This window comes from Trichomycterus rosablanca, chromosome 2 (assembly GCF_030014385.1).
Source record: "Trichomycterus rosablanca isolate fTriRos1 chromosome 2, fTriRos1.hap1, whole genome shotgun sequence".
Taxonomy (NCBI): Eukaryota; Metazoa; Chordata; class Actinopteri; order Siluriformes; family Trichomycteridae; genus Trichomycterus; species Trichomycterus rosablanca.
The window spans coordinates 60,399,013-60,422,797 of record NC_085989.1 but is presented as its reverse complement, the minus strand read 5'-3'; the positions used below and the strand labels follow the sequence as shown (position 1 = coordinate 60,422,797).

At 39.9% G+C, this 23,785-nt stretch overlaps 1 protein-coding gene across 1 annotated transcript; it reads right to left on the bottom strand.

Annotated features, from left to right (window-relative positions):
* Positions 1-799: 799 nt before the first annotated feature.
* LOC134336033 (GTPase IMAP family member 9-like) lies at positions 800-5,058 on the bottom strand. Its single transcript, XM_063018707.1, has 3 exons — positions 5,037-5,058; positions 4,794-4,935; positions 800-2,324 (listed from the first exon to the last, which is right to left on the bottom strand). The coding sequence occupies exon 3, from the start codon at positions 2,287-2,289 to the stop codon at positions 1,552-1,554; it is 738 nt and encodes a 245-aa protein (XP_062874777.1). The 5' UTR covers positions 2,290-2,324; positions 4,794-4,935; positions 5,037-5,058; the 3' UTR covers positions 800-1,551.
* Positions 5,059-23,785: the final 18,727 nt, after the last annotated feature.

The window sequence follows — 23,785 nt, the reverse complement described above, 5'->3', positions numbered from 1 at the left end:
GGCTCCTGTTTTGCAGTTACACGTGTTAATAACTCATTAACAAATGGTGAAGTGTGTTACACTTTAATATAAGGCTCCTGTTTTGCAGTTATAAGTGTTAGTAACTCATTAACAAATGGTGAAGTGTGTTACACTTTAATTTAAGGCTCCTGTTTTGCAGTTACACGTGTTAATAACTCATTAACAAATGGTGAAGTGTGTTACACTTTAAAATAAGGCTCCTGTTTTGACTTCAGGTGGGATTGTGGTGGATCTGCTTCCACTAAAGGCTTTTTTTCTTTCACAACATCCTCTAAGTTTTTGGTGAACTGAAGCTTAATTACTGAAAATGACAACCATGTTTCTACAACTTCTGGTTTATGTCAAATCTTTTATTGTAGTTTTTACATTACATTTTACAAACCTGACAAATTCTCTCCTGATTGTTTGGGAATGTAAGAAATATTACAAACAACTCATTAGCTACAATGCTAACTAGCCAGTTTCACTATTTGTATTGCTGATGAGCTAATGTTTGTGAACATAATTACAACTGGCACCACTGTTATGCCAGATGCAACTCTCCATATTTTTATTCAGGATTGGAACAAGTTAATCTCCTACTTTACCGCTGTACCACCTGAGCTCCACCATTTCAGTCAAATACAGAATCACATTAAATGTACATTCAGAAATAATTAAAGTTTTCACCAGTTTTATTAACTCTGCACACAATTCTCACATATAATAAACTTATTTATTAAAACAGTACATTATAATTATTTTCAAATTTGATATGATTTTTTTTGTAGATATAAAATATAGTTATAATGACCTTAAACTGTATACAACAAGAAACAAGTGATAGCTTTAGTGCTAGATTGTGCTAGAGTGATAGCTTTAGTGATAGATTTTTTTAGGGCCAGTGATAGCTCAGTGGTTAAGGTACTGGACTAGTAAACAGAAGGTGCCGGTTCAAGCCCCACCACCACCAAGTTGCCACTGTTGGGTCCCTGAGCAAGGCCCTTAACCCTCAATTGCTCATTGTGTAAGTCGCTTTGGATAAAAGCGTCTGCTAAATGCTGAAAATGTAAATGTAAAATGTAAACAAGTAGAAACAATAATACAGAAATAATATACAATATGGTAGTTGTAGCTCAGTGATGAAGGTATTACTGACCAAAGGGTCACTGGTTCAAGTCCCACCACTACTAAGTTTTGGGCCCCTGAGCAGGGCCCTTAACCCTCATTTGCTTAAATTGTATTTACTCAAAACTTTAAATAAAAGTTTATGCTAAATACCACAAATCCACAATTATAAATTCTATGATTAGAAGCTTCAACATAATAATTATTAACATTTATATTTACTGTCCCTGTTAATATAACAATGATTTACGTGTACAATGATTAATCATGTTGTTTTACAGATCTTTATTTTAATCAAATATTTATGAATAACAACCAAAACAACCCTCTGTTCCCACCACCAGTTCCAGTTGCACCAAATCCACCTACTGCTCATGATCCCACTGAAGCAGCACCATAAACTTCTTCCTACATAAATCCCAGTTACTGCCTAATTAATCCCATTATCAGTGCCACAACTGCTCCAAAAAAAGTTACTGGCAGTGTCACTACAGATAAAACATTAGCTGCATATAAAAAGAATTCCTTGTTTTTCTTCCACAATTTCTCCAAGGTCGAACTCTGTGCTTGCTCATACATCTCATTAGTATAAAATCCTCCATTCTGCTGCACCATCCTGTCTATCTTCTGCAGAAGTTCAGTGACCTGCTGTCTGTTCTGTGGTTCTTTATTATTAAAGATGTGAAATCTTCCTCCACACTGAGCTAACACTCTACTGAGATGTTCATTCCTGCTTATTTCCTGATTTATGTTTTCTACCCTGTCAGCATCAGTAAACAAAATGATCATGTGATTTGTAACCTGCTCCCCAAAAACCTTCTGTAAGCTCTTAATTATTTCTACTTCCTGTTCTGTAAATGGTCCAAACCTGAAAACCAGAATGAAAGCATGAACTCCTGGTTGTGAGAGATAAACACTGCTGCACAACTCGAATGCTATTTTATCTTTTGGTTCTTTTGTGTCAAATAATCCTGGTGTATCAATCACATGTGTGAGTTTTCCTCCTATCACAGCATCTGCATGTTCACTTTGTTTTGTTACAGAATTTAAAGAAAGTTCTGATCTAAATACATAATTTCTTCCCAGGATGGTGTTTCCTGTTGCACTCTTCCCAGCACCAGTCTTCCCCAGCAACACGATCCTCCGTTCTTCCTGGTTCATCTCAGCAGATCTGATCTCTGGATCTCTTACTGGAGCTGTTAGTACCGGTAGGAAATTTTTTTTAGAATGAACACATTAATAAATTCAAAAACACTCAATCCTAAATATTCAGTTATGAATCTTGTGAGTGTGAAACATTAGTTTTATGCTTTCACTTTGTTTCAATTATTTTTTGCATGACTCTTGGTCATTCCTTAATCTAACCATGACAGTCTGGATACGTTCACACTGCAGATGAAAGTGTCACAAATCTGTTTCCTCTTATATTTTTATCACAGTGTAAACAGCAAAAATCACTTTGAAAGTGATATTTTTAATTTTATTTTAGGCCACTTTTATTATACAGTACAGGCTAAAAGTTTGGACACACCTTCTCTTCAATGTTTTTTCTTGATTATTTTTATTTTCTACATTGTAGATTAATACTGAAGACATCCAAACTATGAAGAATTATGTAGTGAACCAAAAAGTGTTAAACAAACCAGAATATGTTTTATATTTTACCAACTCTACCTCTGCACAACCCAACTGATGGTCTCAAACACATTAAAAAAGCAACAAATTCCAGAAATTCTCTCTAGACAAGGCGCAAACATTCATTGAAAACCATTCCAGGTGGAGACCTAATAAAGCTGATTGAGAAAATTTCAAAGAGTGTGCAAATCTGTCATTAAAGCAAAAGATGGCTACTTTGAAGAATCTAAAATATAAAACATATTCTGGTTTGTTTAACACTTTTTTGTTTACTACATAATTCCATATGTGTTCCTTCATAGTTTGGATGTCTTTAGTATTAATCTACAATGTAGAAAATTTAAAAAAAATAAGAAAAACCACAGGAATGAGAAGGTGTGTCCAAACGTTTGGCCTGTACTGTATGTGGTACAAAAATATAGTATATAATAATCTGATAACTCTGATAATCTACAGCAATGCAATCGCAGGGTGTGGTGTGTTCATTTAAATTCTAATACTTTTTCATTGGTAGATTATTGTTCAACAATGACTATAAACTGATGTATTTTTATAAGATAAATAGGTAGTGATTGTTACTGTTAGGTGTATGCAGAGAGAGAGGACCCAAGATGCAGAGAATTACAAAATACAAGGTTTTATTTGACAAACGGTAAACAGAAACGACCGAAGAACAAAGGCAATGAACCAAAAACAATCCGGGGATCCCGAATGAAGCCGAAACCGTCTTGGCAAACTGAAAAATAAACAGAGAAAACAAAGCACAAAAAACGGAAAACGCGAGTCGCGAACCCTGGTCGCTCACTCGCGGGAGCCGCACCGACACAGCTCGCAACGGCGAGACTTAGAGGGGGGGTGAGAATTCAGGCGCCTATGAAGGGGCGCCGTGCGCAAACGAGCTCAGGAAAAAAAACCGAGACTTGGCAAAGAAACGCGAGAACGAGAGGCGGGCTTACAGCGAGCCCGGACGGCACTGTCACCAGCGGAGGGCTGGGAAGCGGCCGGTAGCAAAAGTAATAGAAAAAATAGCAAAGTCCGGTATCGAACCAGGGTCGCGCCGGGGAGAGCGCAGCTCGCTAGGCGGGAGCCAACAGCGCTGCTGAAAACCCGGGGAGTCGATAGTGCTCAAAGCGCTGCTGGGTGAGTGCAGCGGCGCTAGCACTTAGCCGGCAGCTAACCGGCTGAAAGAAAGAGAGCGCTGGATAAATGAAAAGCAGCACGAGGGCTGCACGACAGTCGCACCAGATTTATAAAGCTAGGTCTAGTTACCTCGGCCTTACGACCTACCCATCCTGCCACCATACGGCGCCAGGAGAACCACCTAGGCTACGAAAAGAAAAAGGCTGGGGCGATGCAGCCATGTACCAGGTAAGAGAACAAACGGTGCGACGCCGGTAAGCGGGCAACGCCCACTTATATAGTGAGCGTGCAGGTGCCGGTCATTCGCACTAATCAGCGGGCTTCTCTATTACAAGCCACGCTGCTCTTTGTTCTGTAAGATCTGCGACGCTGAGGACAGGTGGTAAGTCCATCAGACACCGCAGACCCCCTAACAGTTACAAGTTATAAATAAAGACACAGAGACATAGCTGCATGAACAGACTGTTGTATTCTATAAAACATAAACTGCCGAAACCCCCAACCACAACAAGGAAGCTTCCTGTATCATAATAAAAGTCCACAGCCAATGCTTGCACTTTAGAACAGGCATTCACCTAACAGTGATATGCTCAACCTTACGAGATAAATGGGAGAAGGAATAATAATGATTATATGTTAAATAAAATAAAAAAAAAATAGCTGCTAATTTTGTCACAGCATTTCAATATCTAAATTAAAAATGAATTTTATTCCATCATGTGTGTAATCAAGTTGTCATAATTATGAAGCCTACAAAACATAAGGGTCAAAAGGTTATTAAATGAGCTACAATTTCAAGTGTTGTAATGCTTGATTTTTACTCCCTTTGTTGGCTGCACGTCTATCAGTACATTGTTCTTAAATGTTATAGATTGTAGGATTGTAATTACCTGATGTATAAAGTAAATGAACTGATGATCTGAGATGGATTGCTGCTCTGTTCAGTCTGGATTTCTGCCCTGAGTCTAATTTTCTTTTTGTCGGTTGGTGCTGAACCCACCACGACTCTGATCAGCACAAAAGCTAAAATTACTGAGAACAAATACATAAATAAAGTTATTTCTTATAGCATCAGACTCTATATCTATATTTAATTATACAATATTCCTATGGTTACAATACAACTTTATTACCTGTTGTGTTCTTTTCTGTTTTCTCTTCTCTTCAGTCTTCTTTCTCGATCGTCCCTCCAAACACTGGTTTTGACCCAGAGCAGCTTTATATGATGGGAGGTTGGACCATAGATCAGTGATAGGTGGTAGGGGGGGCTCAGGCTGCTTTTATAAGGAGAAACAGGAAGCTGAACTACACAACTCAACCAGAGGTGAGTGAATTTACATTTACCTTTAATAAACATGTAATTCTAAACTATTTAACTTTACACTTTTGTTTTAAATGTATTTTATAAATTGAAATGGTTTCCTAGTTTATGTGATTCATATTTAATTATTACTTTATAGATTAATGGACATTATTAGGTCCTTCCTTCCTGCTGCTGTTAGACTGTATAACCAGCACTGCTCCAAGCAGATCACACACTTGCTTTAAATTATTCATAACAATGTTTGACTTTTTTCCCCATGGGAAATTATTACAATGTGCAATATTTCTCCCAGGTGCAATCATTTGTAATTATTGTAAATATTTCTCAGAGTTTTTTCCTGACTTATTATTATTATTATTATTATACATTGTTCTTCTTATTGTCTATCTTTTTATACTGAGTGCTGTACTGTCCCTTTGCTGCTGCAACGATGTGAATTTCCCCACTGTGGGACTAATAAAGGATTATCTTATCTTATTATACTTTTTACTACAAGCAAATATCCTTTACATACACACAAAGATAAATGTATGAATAGAGGATCTGAAATCAGTTCGTCTCATCATCAGCAACAACAGAGAGGAATTGTGTTGTTATACTCACTGCACTGAGGATATTGTAGTGTTTGCACCCTGGTCCTGGAGGAATGTTGTTGTGTTCTCTATGTACTTGGATAGAACTAAAATGACAATAAAGACTTTTTAACATAAACCTTTCCTGTGTGTATATAAATGTGAGTCTCCACCTGTGTGTGTGTCCTGAGGTAAAGTCTAATATAAACAGCTGATCCTAACCACAATCAGGACAAGGGTAGCCTAGTGGGTAGTGCTTTGGGCTATCAACTGAAAGGTTCGAATCCCAGCTTAATGGCTGACTCTGCGCTCTGACCCCAACTTTCACACTAGCTGGGACGTGTGAAAAAATAGTTTCCCTGTACTGAACACCTGTATATGTATAAATGACAATTCAAAGTGTTCTATTTTATTCTAAGATTCATGCAGCATTATAACAGACTTCATTATCACTTCACAGACATCCTGCAGATCATCTTCTTAAGACCTTCTTGATTCAGAACAGATAGCAGAACCATAAAACATCAGTAAGTATAAAACATAACTGGCTCTTAATAACACAAATGATTTGTGTAAAAAATAGTTACTGCTGCATGAAGTTGTGGTAAACACCCAGCAATAACTACTGTTCATTGTAATTTTACTAACATGACCAAAGAGGGTTCTATAGAATAAACTCCAATTTTGTATATACATTTTTTTATTTGTATAGCAATTTTATACAATAATCTCAAAGCAACTTGGCATCTATGGCATCTGATGAGCAGCCGAGGGCAACACTGTAGGAAAACCCCTTTAAATTTACAAGGAAAAAACCTTAAGAGGAACCAGACTTCATCCTCCTTGTATGGCCTAGAAAATAATTGGGATGAAATAGAATTTGATTACGCAAAGTAGACATATAAAAATAAAATTATTTCTATTAAAAATAAAAAAACAAAAGGATTTTGATTATAGTGCATCATATTCAGGAACAGTTTGTGATGGATTAAAATATGTTGAGTTCTGGACATTGTGAGAGCTGACACAGTCCTATGTAATTCATAAGGAGCTGAATCATTGGCACAACAGTCTCATACTATCAGGTTTGAACCTTGAGAGGATGAACAGGTTTATAGGGCTTTTCCACCAAATGAACCCTTATAATAACCGATTTACTCAGCGCTCGACTCGAGAGATAAAATATCATTAAAGTTCCACAACACGAACAGACATCTGTGTGAAGTTACCAAGATTCAAGATTCAAGATTTACTTTATTGTCATTTTACTGTACACCAATGTGTACAGAAAAAAACGAAATTACGTTCACGTTAAAAACACCACAGGCTTAAACAATAATATATATATATATATATATATATATATATATATATATATATATATTATTGTTTAAACCTGTGGTGTTTTTAACGTGAACGTAATTTCGTTTTTTATATATACAGTATATATAAAATAGTAATGAAGAAAAATATGTAGGATTAAAAAGGTACATCAAACGTTAAATAATAATAATAATAATAATACTGACATTACGAAAATTGCACATTGTAGTTAGGTATTGCACATTATAAAAATTGCACATAGTAATTAAGTATTGCACATGCAGAAAAATTCACAGTGGTTATACATAATGATAATTATTGCACATTTTGTTACTGCATGTTAAGATATAAGGATATTGCACATGTTATACCCATAGATGAAAATATTTATCAGATTTGGGTTAATTTGTTCTGTTCAGAAGTCTGATGGCAGTCGGGTAGAAACTCCTTCTGAAACGGTCCGTGTTGCAGCGTAGACTACTGTACCTTTTACCCGAGGGCAGAAGGGTGAACAGTCTGTGACAGGGGTGAGTGGAGTCACTAATGATGCTCCTGACTTTTGACAAGAGGTGCTTTTGAGCCAGATCCTCAATAGGTGGGAGTCTGACCCCTATGGTCTTTTCTGCTGTCCTAACCACTCTCCTGAGGGCCTTTTTTTCTGAGCTGTTACAACTCTCATACCAGAGAGAGATGCTGCTAGTTAAAACACTCTCTATTGTGCCTCTGTAGAAAGTGGTGAGGATGGGTGGACTGAGATGGGCCCTCCTCAATCGGCATAAGAAATGCAATCGCTGGTGAGCCTTTTTGACCAAAGAGGAGGTGTGCAAAGACCAGGTCAGGTTGTCCGTAACATGAACCCCTAAGAACTTTGTGTTCTGGACAATTTCAACTGGCGTACCATTGATGTAGGTCGGGGTGTGAATGGGCTGTTTTCTCCTGAAGTCAATCACCATCTCTTTGGTTTTATCAACATTCAGGACCAGGTTGTTATTTCCGCACCATTCCACAAAGAGTCTCACCTCTTCTCTGTATGCAGTCTCGTTGTTGTCCAGAATGAGTCCCACAACTGTTGTGTCATCTGCATACTTTATTATGTGATTTGTGTTGGACTTAGCACGACAGTCATGGGTCATCAGAGTAAACAGTAGAGGGCTCAGGACAAATCCTTGTGGAGATCCTGTGGACAGTGAGACCGTGGTTGATGTGTTGTTGCCTACATGCACAAACTGAGGCCTGTCTGTGAGAAAATTCAGAATCCAATTGCACAGGGGAGTGTTTAGTCCCAGTGTGCACAGCTTGCTGGCCAGATGCTGGGGGATTATTGTGTTAAAAGCCGAACTGAAGTCAACAAACAGCATCCGTACATGCGAGTTCCTTTTCTCCAGGTGCTTTAGATGAAGAGCAGTTGATATTGCGTCATCAGTGGACCGGCAAGGGCGGTAGGCAAACTGAAAAGGATCGAGTGATGGCGGTAGGAAAGATGTTATGTGATTTTTGACTAGTCTTTCAAAACACTTCATTATTATGGGGGTGAGTGCTACTGGTCGAAAGTCATTTAGACTAGTTACTGTGGAATTTTTTGGAACTGGGATAATAGCTGAGGTTTTGAAACATGATGGAACAACAGCTTGACTCAGGGAGATGTTAAATATGTCTGTTAGGACAAGAGTCAGTTGATCCGCACATCTCTTGAGCATACCACCAGGTATCTTGTCAGGGCCTGCAGCTTTTCGAGGATTTATATTCCTTAGGGTTCGACGGACGTCCGATGGGTCCAGAATTAACACTGGGTCGTCAGGATGCGGTGTGACTTTTACTGCAGGTGTAGTGTTAAGAGCCTCAAACCTACTGAAAAAGTTATTGAGGTTGTTTAGAAAGTCAGTGCTGTCATCCCAGGTTTGAGGAGTAGACTTGTATTCTGTGACAGACTGGATTCCCCACCACAAGCTCTGTGGTCCTGAAAGTGTCCTTGAATTCTTTGCCCATGGGCTCTTTTTGCCGTTCTGATAGCCTTGTTCAGATTGGCCCTGGTAGACCTGAGGGCAGTAGTGTTGCCAGATTTAAAAGCTGAGTTTCTTTCTTTCAGCAAGGCCCGAACCTCAGTAGTCATCCATGGTTTTTCGTTTGCAAACAGTGATGTTTTTTGTGACACTGACGTCGTCCATGCATTTTTGTATGTAATCTGAGACTACTTCAGCATACTCACTGACATCTGTGATTTGGTCCTTGGTGGCAGCATCTTTGAAAACAGACCAGTCAGTGCAGTCAAAGCAGTCCTGTAAAGCTGCCGTGGCTCCCTCAGGCCAGCAAGCTGTTACGATCATAGATCAGTCTTTCTGCACAATTTCGGACAATGCCAGGTTCGCCAACGGTGTTTTTACCGGTGTTTTTATTGTGAGCCGATGCATCAAATCTACTCTAAAATACAACACATATATTTGTGTTTAACTGGATTTACTTCATGTGTGGTGTTTATGCAGCTCAGGGTTCTTGGGAGAGTCGAAAAAGCGTAACGTAAAAAATAAAGTGTAAAGTGACTGAATGTACTAAAAGTACCACATAGAAACACCACATTTATCTCCGTTATTACTGGTTATAAGTGGGCGGCACGGTGGCTTAGTGGGTAGCACTGTCGCCTCACAACAAGAAGGTCCTGGGTTCGATCCCCAGGTGGGGCGGTCCGGGTCCTTTCTGTGCGGAGTTTGCATGTTCTCCCCGTGTCCGCGTGGGTTTCCTCCGGGTACTCCGGTTTCCTCCCACAGTCCAAAAACATGCCACCAGGTTAATTGGAAACACTGAATTGTCCTATAGATACCTAGCCGCTGGATGCACTAGTGCATTGTAGTGCCGGTCCCAAGCCCGGATAAATTAGGGAGGGTCGTGTCAGGAAGGGCATCCGGCATAAAAACTGTGCCAAATCAATGAGCGATCATGAGGATGACTCGCTGTGGCGACCCCTGAAAAAGGGAAAAAGCCGGAAGAAGAAGAAGAAGAAGATTACTGGTTATAAGTGCTCTGTACTGCCAGAATTCATCGCTCAGTGTTTTAGTACAATAAGCCACGTTAAGCTTTATTTTTCACGTTAAGCGTTGTTCGTTCTCTCCGGGTTATCACGTCATATCACACAGTTCATCTTTTTAAAGGCTCTTTGAAAATACCAGTGGCAAACTGGCTCAAAATGTAATCAGGTGAAGTTTAAAAGATAAAAATGCAGCATTAAGCTCCATACGAGACCCCAGCTGACGCCATTGTTGCTGTCGCTATGCTGTACAACATGACACGCCCACAGGTGACGTCATGGTTCGAGCTGAAAAACCAAGTATTCTGTGGTGCCAGATTGGCCCGCTAGTTCTCTGTCTGGAACGTCTTTTTTCCGGTGGAAACACGCGGAACCGGTTCAAAGTCAAGTTCAGGAACCGGAACGGGCTCCATGCCGCGTCGGTGGAAAAGGGGTAAGTCAGAACCACCTCAGGGTAAAACAGAGGATGATGTTACAATGTAAAGTCATTAAGAGTAAAATATCAGTTTTACAGAGAGTTTTGGACACCCCAAATTATTACAGCAGAACTAAAAGGGAAAGCAAGCGGGTAACAAGATCATGAAGCTTCCACAGGACATCAGCACCCACCTCCCCCACCTGAGTGATCGGACAAGAGAGGCAGAATGACAGTTGTTATTGTTATTTTAGGATTTATATTTATTGTTAAAACCAAGTTTAGTGTTACCGCTGTGAAAAGTGACTGTATTAGTCTGACAATAAAGTTTTGTGTTAATCCTGGGATTGTCTTTCCTCTGGTATTAACAGGATCCAGTAAGCGATCCAGAGATCAGATCTGCTGAAATGGACCAGGAGGAATGGAGGATCGTGCTGATTGGGAAGACTGGTGTTGGGAAGAGTGCAACAGGAAACACCATCCTGGGAAACGATGTATTTAGATCACAAAAATCTTTTAACTCTGTAACAGAACACAGTGAACATGCAGAAGCTGTGATAGGAGGAAAACGTGTACGTGTGGTTGATACACCAGGATTCTTTAACACAATATCACGAGATCAGTTAGTATTAGAGCTGGGGAGGAGTGTTTATCTCTCACAACCAGGAGTTCATGCTTTCATTCTGGTTCTAGAGTTTGGGAGGTTTACAGAAGAGGAAGATCTAATTAAGAGCTTACCGAAGGTTTTTGGTAAACATGTGATGGATTACACCATTCTTCTCTTCACACATGGTGATCACATAGAAGATGGTGAAAAAGATCCAAACAGAAGCAGTAATGAACATCTCAGAAGGGTGTTAGATCAGTGTGGAGGAAGATTTCACATCTTTAATAATGCAGAACCACAGAACAGACAGCAGGTCACTGAACTTCTGCAGAAGATAGACAGGATGGTGCAACAGAATGGAGGATTCTTTTTTCATGAAGAAAAAAGCGTGATGATTTATAAATGTTTACGGAGGAATATTTTTCATCTTTTTTGTATACTACGTAACATGGTACTCGTTCCAATATGGATAATACGTTGGATATGGCGAAGGAGAACTGAATAGTGAGAGAGCAGGTTTTCTGTAGAACATACGAGGAAATGAATTTCGATTGATGGCTTGTAAATGTTACACAGTGATGTTTGATATTTAAGTTCTGCAGAAAATGTCATTTTAAATCATTTTTTTAACGTTTTAAGTACCAGACTGGTGTCAAATGGAAGCGTCACTCAAGATATGCTGGATTATATATATATATGTTAATCTTACACTGAAAAAAATAATGCCAAACGCTACTGGGACCTTAACTGGAACCATGTTCTATAGATAAAATTAATTAAGCTTTGTGGCAACAAACACTTTAAGGCTTGTTTGGTGTATAAAGAGGAATGACTATACTGAAAAGAGTCTGATGCTCACTGTGAAATAAGGTGGAGGTTAAATAGGTGAGAGAAGCTGAGACCCTGAATCTGGAGAGATTTTGTCAATTTCTTTGTTCTTTATTCTTAAACCTTATAAAATGTTATAGGAGAAGATGAAGTGCTGTTTTACTGGCCAATAAAGATAAATATTAAATTCAGACATGCTAAAATTGTTGCTGTGTTTAGTTTGTTGGGACAGTGTAAGTCAACATTTTTAATATTTCTCTATTAACTCTTTATTCACAAATCAGATCTGATTGAACGAAAGATTCATCTTTACTGATATTTATTGTGTAATTAATGAAGAACTAAATGACACAACAACAGTCAATAGAGACCAAAATCATCACCACATCACCTCAAATTCATACCCAAAATCAAAGTAACATTTGATTTCAGAGACATTGATATCAGAGGTTCATCTGATCACGACATTTCATCATGTTACTCAGTAGAGTTTGGCCCCCACGTACCTGTATGTGTTCCCAGCAACGTCTGGACTTCTAATGAGACGGCGGATGGTGTTCTGGAGGATTTCCTCCCAGACCTGGGTCAGGGCATCAGCTGCTCCTGGACAGTCTGTGGTGCGACTTGGCCCAGAGGTTCTCAATTGGATTCAGGTCTGGGAAACATGAGGGCCAGTCAATGGCTATCACGTGGAGGTTTGTGCTTCTTTTACTTAATTTGGATAAAACTGAGGTTTTACTTGTTGGATCTAAAGCTGTGAGGGACGAGTTCTCTAACCTGGTGCTAAACCTAAACACGTTCTCTGTTACTCCCAGCCCAGATGTAAAAAACTTGGGTGTCACAATAGATTCAGATCTTTCCTCTGATACACACATTAATAATATTACAAGAGTTGCTTTCTATCATCTGCGTAATATTTCTAAAATAAGAAATATACTATCTGTTAATGACGCCGAAAAACTGATCCATGCGTTTTTAACTTCTCGGTTAGATTATTGTAATGCTCTTCTAACTGGATGCTCTGGTAGATCCATACACAAACTCCAGTTAGTTCAGAATGCTGCAGCTCGAGTGCTAACTAGAACTAAAAAATTTGATCATATTAGTCCTGTTCTATCATCTATCATATAACAGATAATTAGAACTTTGCTCTGTTCCTTCATGCTTCAAAACATCTACCATTATACCAGTCCCCAAAAAATCAAACATTTCTGGACTGAATGATTACAGACCTGTAGCCCTGACATCTGTAGTCATGAAGGTCTTCGAACGCTTGATCCTAGCCTACCTGAAGACCATCACAAATTCTTTACTGGATCCCCTGCAGTTTGCATACAGAGCAACATGCTACAGCATCTCGACAGTCCTGGAACCTACGTTCGAGTTCTGTTTGTGGATTTCAGCTCGGCTTTTAACACCATAGTGCCAGAGCTGCTGCAGGTCAAACTGTCCCAGGCCTAAGGATTCCAGGTGACGTCCGATGGCGACTCGCAGACAGTTGGTTAGGCCTGTTTGTCTGCTGCCTGGTCTTGGCTCTGGATAGTCACTTACCACTATCTGCCGCTACACTAATGCGGTGGTAAAGCCTGTCACCTATGCACACTACTGCCTCAGACATCGACCTAGCTAACTCACACACCTCTATAACATTACTCTTAGTAACCTCAGACTGCCGTAAGCGAACATCATTAGTGCTGACGTGGATAACAATCTTCGAAAATCTACGATTAGCATTAGCCAGCACTTTCAGGTTTGCTCTGATGTCAGGCGCCCTGGCCCCCGGAATACAAGTGACTATGGTTGCTGGTGTCTCTATGGGGGTTGCAATATGCACGTGTCGGAGCTGAGAATCTCTTATAACCAGAGCACTTACATTAACAGGCTTCTCAGCGGGTGGCTCACTGAGTGGGGAAAACCTGTTGGACACGTGCAACTGAGATGGTCGGTGCTTTGCCCTACGACTATGTCGCCGAGACGTCACCCAGTCGCCCCGCTGTGAGGGCTCTAATGCCGGAGTCTGGGGTTCTACACCTGAACTGCTGGCTTTCGGGACTGCTACAGCTGTATCTAAGCCCTCACTAGTAGTAGTCTGTTCTAACGCCCGAATGCGTCCTTCTAACACTGAGATCTTCTCCGTCAGACTAACAACTAATCTGCACTTATCACATGTAAAGTTATCACTAAACACGGAGAAGGAATAACTGAACATATTACACTCGATACAGGGATATAACGCTCCTGCTGGGGCCATTATAATAGAGAAATGTACTTAGCTTTAGAAGATGAGTTGAAGTTGATGTTTATGTTGGTTTCACCGGCGCTTCTGCTGGTGGTCACAGAAAAACGGCTTTAATTCCGGACGAAACAGGCGATGATGAGCTGGAATATAAAAACAAACAACCAAACAACACAAACGCGCTTCGTTCGGACAAAACGTCTGTAATTCTAAAGGAAAACGGTGTTTATGCGCTCGTGTACAAAACAAATAAACAGAACGCGGTTCCTACAGACAGAAAACGGTTTTAACTCCCCACAAAACAAAGTTTTTAAGCGCTGAAGTACAAAAACAAACAAACACAAACGCGCTTTGTTTCCGCCAAAACCGGCTGTAATTCTAAAGGAAAACGGTGTTTAAGCGCTGAAGTACAAAAACAAACAAACACAAACGCGCTTCGTTTCCGACCAAAACGGCTGTAATTCTAAAGGAAAACGGTGTTTATGCGCTGGTGTACAAAATAAATAAATAGAACGCGCTTCCTACGGACAGAAAACGGTTATAACTCCCAACAAAACAAAGATGTTTAAGCGCTGAACTACAAAAACAAACAAACACAAACAACCAAACACAAACGCGCTTTGTTTCCGACAAAACCGGCTGTAATTCTAAAGGAAAACGGTGTTTATGTGCTGGTGTACAAAACAAATAAAAAAATAAACAGAACGCGGTTCCTACGGACAGAAAACGGCTTTAACTCTCCACAAAGCAAATATGTTTAAGTGCTAAAATACAAAAACAGACAAACACAAACGCGCTTTGTGCGGACAGAAAGCGGTTTTAACTCTGGATGAATAAAATGTTTATACGCTGAATTACCAACAAACTAAAACCGGCTTCGTTCGGATGCTGGTAGCAGAAGTTTTCACAAGCACGGATTTACGTTAGTAAACAAGCGTAAACACAAGCGCTTTTTTACGATAGACAAAATAACACTCTATATCAACTAAGCGCGAAAGATTAATATTTAAAACATACGTATATAAAAAGTTATTTAGCTAATGGCTACAAACAAACAAACAAACAACTAGGCTACAGTCTCAGCGTGCGTACCACAGGAAACCGGAAGTGAGCCTGAGATCAGAAGCACATTAATGATACATTCACCTCATAAATCAGGACACACTGCCCTTCCCTACATGAAAGTAAATAAACCGCTTTGTAAGTAAAAAGTATCGGTATCGGATCAATATCGGCGATACTGGCCCTGTATTTACTTGGTATCGGCTCAATACCAAATTTTGCAGTATCGCGCACCACTACAGAATACACAGACTGTCCTCACACTGATTAGCAGCCCAAACACCCCAATATCTCAAGAACTCCCCCCCCCCCCCCTTTCCTTCACCTTTTCCCTGCATTAGACTTTACATTACATACTACACACATATAAATATATTGTATATATAGAGTCTTCCTGTATAGCTAAAATTTGTCCTACTGCTGAATAATAGTAACTACATATTCTACTCTTTATTTTCTCTAACTATATTTACCATGTGGATTAATAAAGGATTTTATCTTATCGTATCATATTTTATCTTATATACTGACATAGTTATGGTATGGATGCACACACCCAGCTTTCTGTTCAGGTTCTTCAATATTAAGCTCTGGCATTACAAAACACACAATGCAACAGTGCCAGTATAACTGGTACACAAAACACACCCAGCATTTAATGCATAGCAGAGCTTTAAGTCAAGTCACCTTTATTTCTATAGCACATTTAAAAGACGTGTGTCATCCAAAGTGCTGTACATTAAAATCTTTAGTATCACAAATATACACAATGTACCAGTACAAAGAAAATGGTACACAAAACACACCCAGCAGGCTCGCCTAGCATAACTTTAGCATCACAACATTACAGTGCAACAAAAGCAGTATAAATAATACAACATACAGTACACACCCATCATTCAGTAAAGGCTCGCCACATTCAGCAAAGCTTAGCAATACAAATCACATAATGCAACACTACATGTAACACAAAACACACCCAGCATTCTGTAAAGGCTCGCCCACATTCAGCATTATAAAAACAAACATTACAACAATACCTGTTTAAATGTGACAAAACACACCCAGCATTTAATGCATAGCAGAGCTTTAGCATCACAAAAATACACAATGTTCCAATACAAAGAAAATGGTACACAAAACACACCCAGCATTTAATGCATAGCAGAGGTTTAGCATCACAAAAATACACAATGTACCAATACAAAGAAAATGGTACACAAAACACACAAGATATTCTGCAGGTTCTTCCACATACCAGTTACACCTGCTGATACCAACGCACCCTCACTACAATTATAGCATAACTCAGAGCTTTAACTAACATGAACATTCTGCAGTAAAACGTTTAAACGTGCACTTTAGATCAGCTTAATACTTTATTTAGAGTAGGATTTAGACCTAATCATAGTACCGAAACCGCATTAATTAGAGTAGTTAACGAGTTGTTAATGTCTTCTGATAATGGATGTGTCTCTTTTCTTGTTCTATTAGATCTTAGTGCAGCGTTTGATACGGTCGATCAGAACATTTTACTGGATAGGCTAGAAAATACAGTAGGTGTGACTCCCGGAAGAGTCGATTCCTTTATTCAGTTTGAAGAGCTGCTTCATAGATTCGAATCATTTTACGACACATCGCTAGTGGTTATGAAGTTCGAAAAGATTTTATGTCATTTGAAACGACACATTACACATACCTAACCGTTTTAAATGTTGTATCAACATGCTTCTTCTATTACATTTGAATTAAAAACAACTATTGTAAGTTTTATATCCACTCCTGTTGGGATCACACCGAAGAACCCCCTGCTGCTTACTGTGAATACATTTTAAATGAATTACTTTCTACTTTTCACTTGAGTAGATTTTTAAAGTAGTATCTTTACTCGTAACTAAGTAAAGATTCATTAAAATAATAGCACTTTTACTTGAATACAGTTTTTGATACTCTTTCCACCTCTGGTTAAGACATACGTTAATATATTAGTTTATATATTGTCAAGACTTATGTTTATTTGAGAATGATGTCGTATTTTTCTCTGTATACAAATGCTGAATACAAGTAACAGGTAAAAGCTAATTTATTATTACTGTTTCTAAGGTATTGTGTAGTTGTGAGGGGTGAGATTTCGTGGACTGTTGTAGGGTTCAGAAGTTTGCAGGTGAGGCCTTTCGGTGTTGGGGTTTTTGGCAGTTTTTCTGAGATTTGTGGTGTTCGTGCCGATGTCGGAATTGTGTCGTGTCGACCGAAAGTGGGAGTTGTGTCATGATATGAATTTTTGCCATATCACCCAACCCCAGTGTGGGGGTTGTGGAGTTGGGGAACACGCGTCTACGTGGTCCAAAAGGTTTAAGGCTTCCATGACAAATGTTGATGATAAACTTTAGATATAATGTATGAGCTCCCTTTTTGCATTAATAGTGAATTGGAGGAGTCCCACCAGGAGGTCCTGGATGACCCTCAAGAGGCGGAGCTAAAGCGACGTCACGAGTGACTAACATTATCTGCGACTCCCCACCTCTGAGTAAGACTATTTCTTCCTCAGCAGCAGATGTCGCTAAGGTATGAAGAGCATTCAGCTCCTACTAAGCAGGTAGCTACACCTAAGGAGTTGCACCACCACAATGACCCTGACAGGTATACACATTCCACTGAACCACCCACCCAGTCTACTACAATACTCAGACATGATATTGCTCCACCCACACATCACCGTCCGGAAGCCCAAGGGGCTACTATGGTAGTGACCGGAGGGCAGTTAGCCATACTCTTACTGACACAAAACTGTATTGCAATTACATGAGACATACACCTAGGTATTTATAGCTAATAGTGGAATATAGGGATTTCGATTTCTAGTACACTTAGGAGCTACCCACTAAGGTTATTCAGGAAAACATAGTTTGATGTTTGATGCTATGCTTATCTAACTCGGTTAGGGCCAAATTATGTTCTATAACTGAAAGGAAAACATCTCACATAGCAAGTTAATGATCAAATAAATACTACAGTGTACTTCTAAAATTGAACATTATTATCAAATGCTGTAATGTACTTAATCCTACCACTTTTTTTCTAATTGCAGGAGATGGTGAACATCATGACTGTATTACTCTATCAATTTTTTCTGGGCCTGATAGGAATGCTGGATTGGAAATGTTTGTGAAAGGATTTGCATCCAGAGATGCTGCAACAGACAGGAAACAAGTGGGCTTAGTTTAAATTTTAGCAAATGATGCTTTTGTATCATTGTCCCTCCTATTCAATTTATTGGCTTAAGCTGCTGAACTACATGCTTTAATAACAGCCTCTAGATTAGCTGAAAGCAAAACTGGTTACGAACTAAACTTTCACATATGGAATTGAACAATTGGTTGTATTTGGTGGGAGAGGGTTTTTGTTTTGACTAATTTAAATTTGGAAATCGCCCACCACACCTTGTTGCACAACTTGTGGGTGCAATTCTGCTGCCCAAACAGAGAGCCATTTGTAAATGGTGCTTATTCTAAAGTCTTGTTCCAATTTTACAGGACAATGCCAGAGTTGACACTGCCGACAAAGCTGTTGTACACCTTCCACTGCTCACTAACGACATTATTTGTTTACAGGTCCAGCTAACACCAGACTTTGATTAAACTAACTTTAAAATGCTGCACTTTCCAACAGGATAAACACGTTTAGATGGTTCTGATTGTGGGCAAACCATGCCTTCCTAAAATACTATACCATACCAAATTGACCCATAAGTAGAACCATGTGTCAAACATGGGGACATAATAAAACAATCTATGCAAATCTAGATAATAAAAACCTGCCAAATGCAACAAGGGCTCCTAGAGAAGGACATCCTGTCTCTAATAATCTTTTGAACTGAGACAACATTGTGTCTATTACCCAGCTACTGGAGGAGCTGTGAAGAAGGTAATCGGCACCAAGCACTGAGAATAAGGCCCTTTTAATAATTCTCATACAGATGAGCATGAGATAAACATAAAAAATCACCTTTAGGTCGTTTGAAATTCTGTTTGGACAACTATACAAAGACATGGGATCAAAATATTTAATGGACAAAATTCTAATTGGACACAGGAAAAAATGCAGATTTAATGATTGATTGCCGTCAATTTTTTAAATTCTTTTATTTCAGTTGCCCACATCTGGTGGAAGGAGGTTAAGAGGGGTCGGTCTCTGCATATGTGGGGTTTCCACACTGATCTGATTTAGGTTTATTTTGGGGCAATACTCACTAATACAAATGTTTTATTTTCAAGATTTGATTGTAAAATTTGAAAAAAAGGGGGAATATAACGGCAGGAATAAGAGTTTAGGTTTAATATTACTTTGTGCATTAAATCCTGTGAATACACTGTGCTGGGGCAGCTGGACTGGCAGACCTACGGGTATGCGTGCAGATTCAGGGACGCCTGGTGAAGGTAACCTTCAACCTTACCTCCTGTTTAGAGAAAAGGGAGTTGTAGCAACCTGTAGTATCTCCCAGCACTGCTGCTTGCACGGACTCAGGTGAGATTAACCTTTTGCAACCCTGCAGTCACATATGAGGACGTTACATTTTGGCTTTGTTATACCTTATTCCTTGACCTGCTAAACTTAGACCGATTGTCCCCATTAGTGGACACTTTTGTCTGCCATCTAGTGGTAACAAAAGTACTAGAACATTAATAAAGTTTGTTTGTTTCTTTATTGAGATTTTTGACATTATGTTTTGCACTTTGGTTACGTTGACAGAGACGGTGGTTGCTCATTGCACAAGATTCAGGTTGTATCGGGCACAGTCATGGACGGTTCAGTGTCTCCGGTTCGCCTCACTTGCAGGTCTTTGGACTATGGGAGGAAACCGGAGCACCCGGGGGAAACCCACATGACAACATGCTGGCTCCGCGGAGGGGGGACCTGGGCTGCCCCGTCTGGGGATCGGGCCCAGGACCTTCCTGCTGTGACAGTGTGCGACAGTGCGGCCCACTGAGCCACCGTGCCGCCCAACTAATAAGGTTAAAAACAAAAGGAATAGGAAAAAATGCATTGAAAAAATCAAAGCTCGGGTCTCAGGAGATTAAATATAATTGCTTGCACGGACTCCGGCAAGATTCAATTTAATTGGTAATATTTTTTGGAAATTGTTAATTGGTAATTGTTAAAATTTAATGCTTGTGCTAATGTTTTAATTGTTAATTGGTAATTGTTAAAATTTAATGCTTGTGCTAATGTTTTAGTATTCTTTATTGTTGGCTGGGGACTTAAGAACTTACACAGTGAGGTATAAGTTGGATTTACTTAGAGAGTTGTAAATCGGGAGAATAAACAAGAGGCTTATTCAGAATAAACAAGAGGCTTATTCAGAATAAACAAGTGGTTTATTCAAGGAAGAAAATTGGGCCCTTCAAAGTTTTTTGACCAAGGTTTTAGCATAGGAAACATGGTGCAGACAGATGTGTTTGTAATGTTGTGAGTAGTGCACTAGCCTTAGAAGGAGAGGACAAGTTGCATCCAACTAATAAACAATACAAAAGCCAACTGTACATAGATATACAAAAACTGGGAATTGGTGACTGGATTGAAGAATATATTGGATTTATGTTTAGCATGTGTCTATGTGTTGTATGAGATAACGTATGTGTTTGTGGAAATGAGAAGGGGTGTACAGTATTGTTTGTGTTGTACTTGTGTGTCGTTGTTTTAAGTGTTACACATGAACAATTTTTAATAATCTGTCCAGGTGAACTTAAGCAGTACAATGAAAGTGGAAAGTGGGTTGGAATGGAAGTATAAAGTAAGTTAGAATGGAAGGAATTGTGTAAAGTGGAATTGAGTTGTCTTAAGGGACAAAGTAGTTTGGCAGTTTGACAATACGACTGCAGCAGGTTGGAACAAGTCCAGACAGTATTGTTGTACTGTGGGGATTGATGGCGGTGTTATGTTTTGAAAATGAAGAAAGGACCGATAAACAGGGGACAATTTTTCAGAGGGATGGTGTAAAGAAACCATTATCCTGGATAGTGATGGGAATTATACAGGCAGCCAGCTGAATGCACAAAAATTCAGTAGGGCAAATTTAGTATGGTTGTGTGGAGATATGAGAATCCGGCGAAGGTTACATGGGAATTGTTCTGGGGAGTGTGCGTTGGTCTTTTTGATTATGCTTTTCAGAATCTACAAGCAGCACGGAGTGGAGGATGCCGCGGACGTCCTGACCAATCTCCACAGCCATCGAAGAGACACCAGAGAGGTCAAACCCGGCGGATCCTTCGACAAGACTGTGTGGATTGATGGTATAGGGGTCCCAAGGGGGGGTCCCAGATGAATTTAAGGCTAGGAACCAGATTGCTGCAGGGTTTGAAAGTGCACTCTTTTGGTGGGTAACTATTAACAAGAATGTAGACTGGATAAACTATCTCTATTACAATCAGCAGAGATTTGTTAATTTCAGTGTTCAGGCCATCGAGGGACTGAGAGACCAGCTAGACCAGACTTCACTTATGACCATACAGAATAGAATGGCGTTAGACATGTTGTTGGCAGAGAAAGGTGGAGTTTGCCAGATTGTGGGTTCGTGTTGCACCTTCATCCCTAATAATACTGCACCCGATGGTAGTGTGACACGAGCTTTGGAAGGATTGAGGGCTTTGTCACGAGAATGGAAGGAAAATTCAGGGATAGACAATGAATGGGTCAAATGGCTAGAAGAGATGTTTGGACCATGGAAGGAAGTTATTACGAGTTTGGTGATGTCAGTATGTGTAGGATTGGTAATTTTAGTGGTATGTTGTTGTTGTGGTATCCCGTGTATCAGGGTATTAATAGAAAAATTTGTGCTAGAAGTAGTGTGTAGAGGAAGCAGGGGGGGGGGGGCAGGACCCACCAGTTATCCAGATGGTGTTGGCTGATTTGTCTAAATATCAAGTAGATGATGATGAGGAGGATACCCTTGATGATGGGCCGGAAGACCAACCTCAAACAGTATAAGTGCTACTAACTCTGCTTAATTAAAGGTAAAACCGACCAGTCAAGATGAGGAGAGAGGACCGGCACTACTGATCACACACCACGACGAAGGAAGGAGACCTGGAATAACGGACAGAGACACTGTGGGGACTGGAAGACCCACTCCAAGGAACAGAAGTGCCACCAACTGAACCTGCCTACAGGAGACAAAACACAGCAGAAAGCCCGACGAAACCGACTGTATGGAAGAGGAGTCCAGTGGAGCCAACGGAAGAGAACAAGAAGATGGGGGAGGATTTAGTTAGACTAGGAGAGAACAACATAAACATATAGTTCGCAGACACGTAGACCATCTTTGAAAACACTAGTTAAGTGCAACACACATAGTTTAGCTACAAAACACAAGGGGTTAGCTCAGGATTGTTTACGATGTATGTATGTTTGATACTCTGCTATTTTTAGGAGGGATATTCTCTGTGTTTCATCGCTTAAATGTTTGTGCTGCGGTGGAAACAGGTAAGACCGACAGGGGAGAATCCACGAGACAGTAGGAGTCATGCAGAGACACAGGAGCTATGGGCCCCTTCTGAATATCTGCAGCTCCGTCCTGTGGAGGACAACCTGAACGGACTTCCTGTAGAAGCTACGCACCCATCGTTTTATTTTTCTCGTTTTTGATTTCCTAATTTTAAATTGCTTTATTTTGTTTTCCTATTTTTTATTTCATTTTTAATTTTTTGTTTGTTTGTTTTGGTTTAGGGATAGGAGCTGTTGCGATAGGTACGGTTCCTTTAGTTTAACTGGCAGCCTTTTATTTTTTAGATACCTTTTATTGTAAACATTCAGCCCAGTGGCCATGTAGTCAGAAGGGGTTAAATTGGGGGTTGCTGACGGCTATCCTTTTCTCCTGAAATCTAGAAACAACTAACCTATAGTTAAAAGTTAATGTGAAAGCATTAAGATGCTTTCAAGGGGGGATTGTTAGGATTTTTGGAACTTAATATCATTATTAAACATCATTATTAAACATAAATTCAACACGGGGAGTTTTACGGCATTTTACGACAATTTCCCCGCTTTACGGCAAACATGCTGCATGGTTCTTTGTGCAAAATGGCGTCTGCCATGATATCCTGGCGAGGGGTCTTCCCGGCCCCTGCCGAAGGGGTGGGCGGAGCTTGGGCTTTTTCAGCACGTTTCATTGGCTCCACCAGTAGCGGAGGAGGAGGATCCTAGTCTAGTTTAAAAGGCTACGCTACCAGACGCTGGGTCTCTTTTCTTTGTTGGTGGTCTTCCAGATTGCAGGAGAAAGGAACGCTGATCGGCTTAGCTCTGGCATATTTTCACAGATCATTTTTACACTTAATAAAGTGTTTTGAAGAGTACTTTCTGGACTCTCTGACTGCTTCTTCAGGGCCTTTTGACAAAAAGATTCGTCACAACAGTATCCATATGCCATTGGACCGGAGTGCATTCATGGTCAATCCTCGTCCCTGATGGAACACTCTCTCATGATAGTGCTTGATGAGTAAT

Coding starts and splice junctions, on each gene's coding strand:
- LOC134336033 (XM_063018707.1), bottom strand. CDS start 2,289: ATGAACCAGGAAGAACGGAGGATCGTGTTGCTGGGGAAGACTGGTGCT.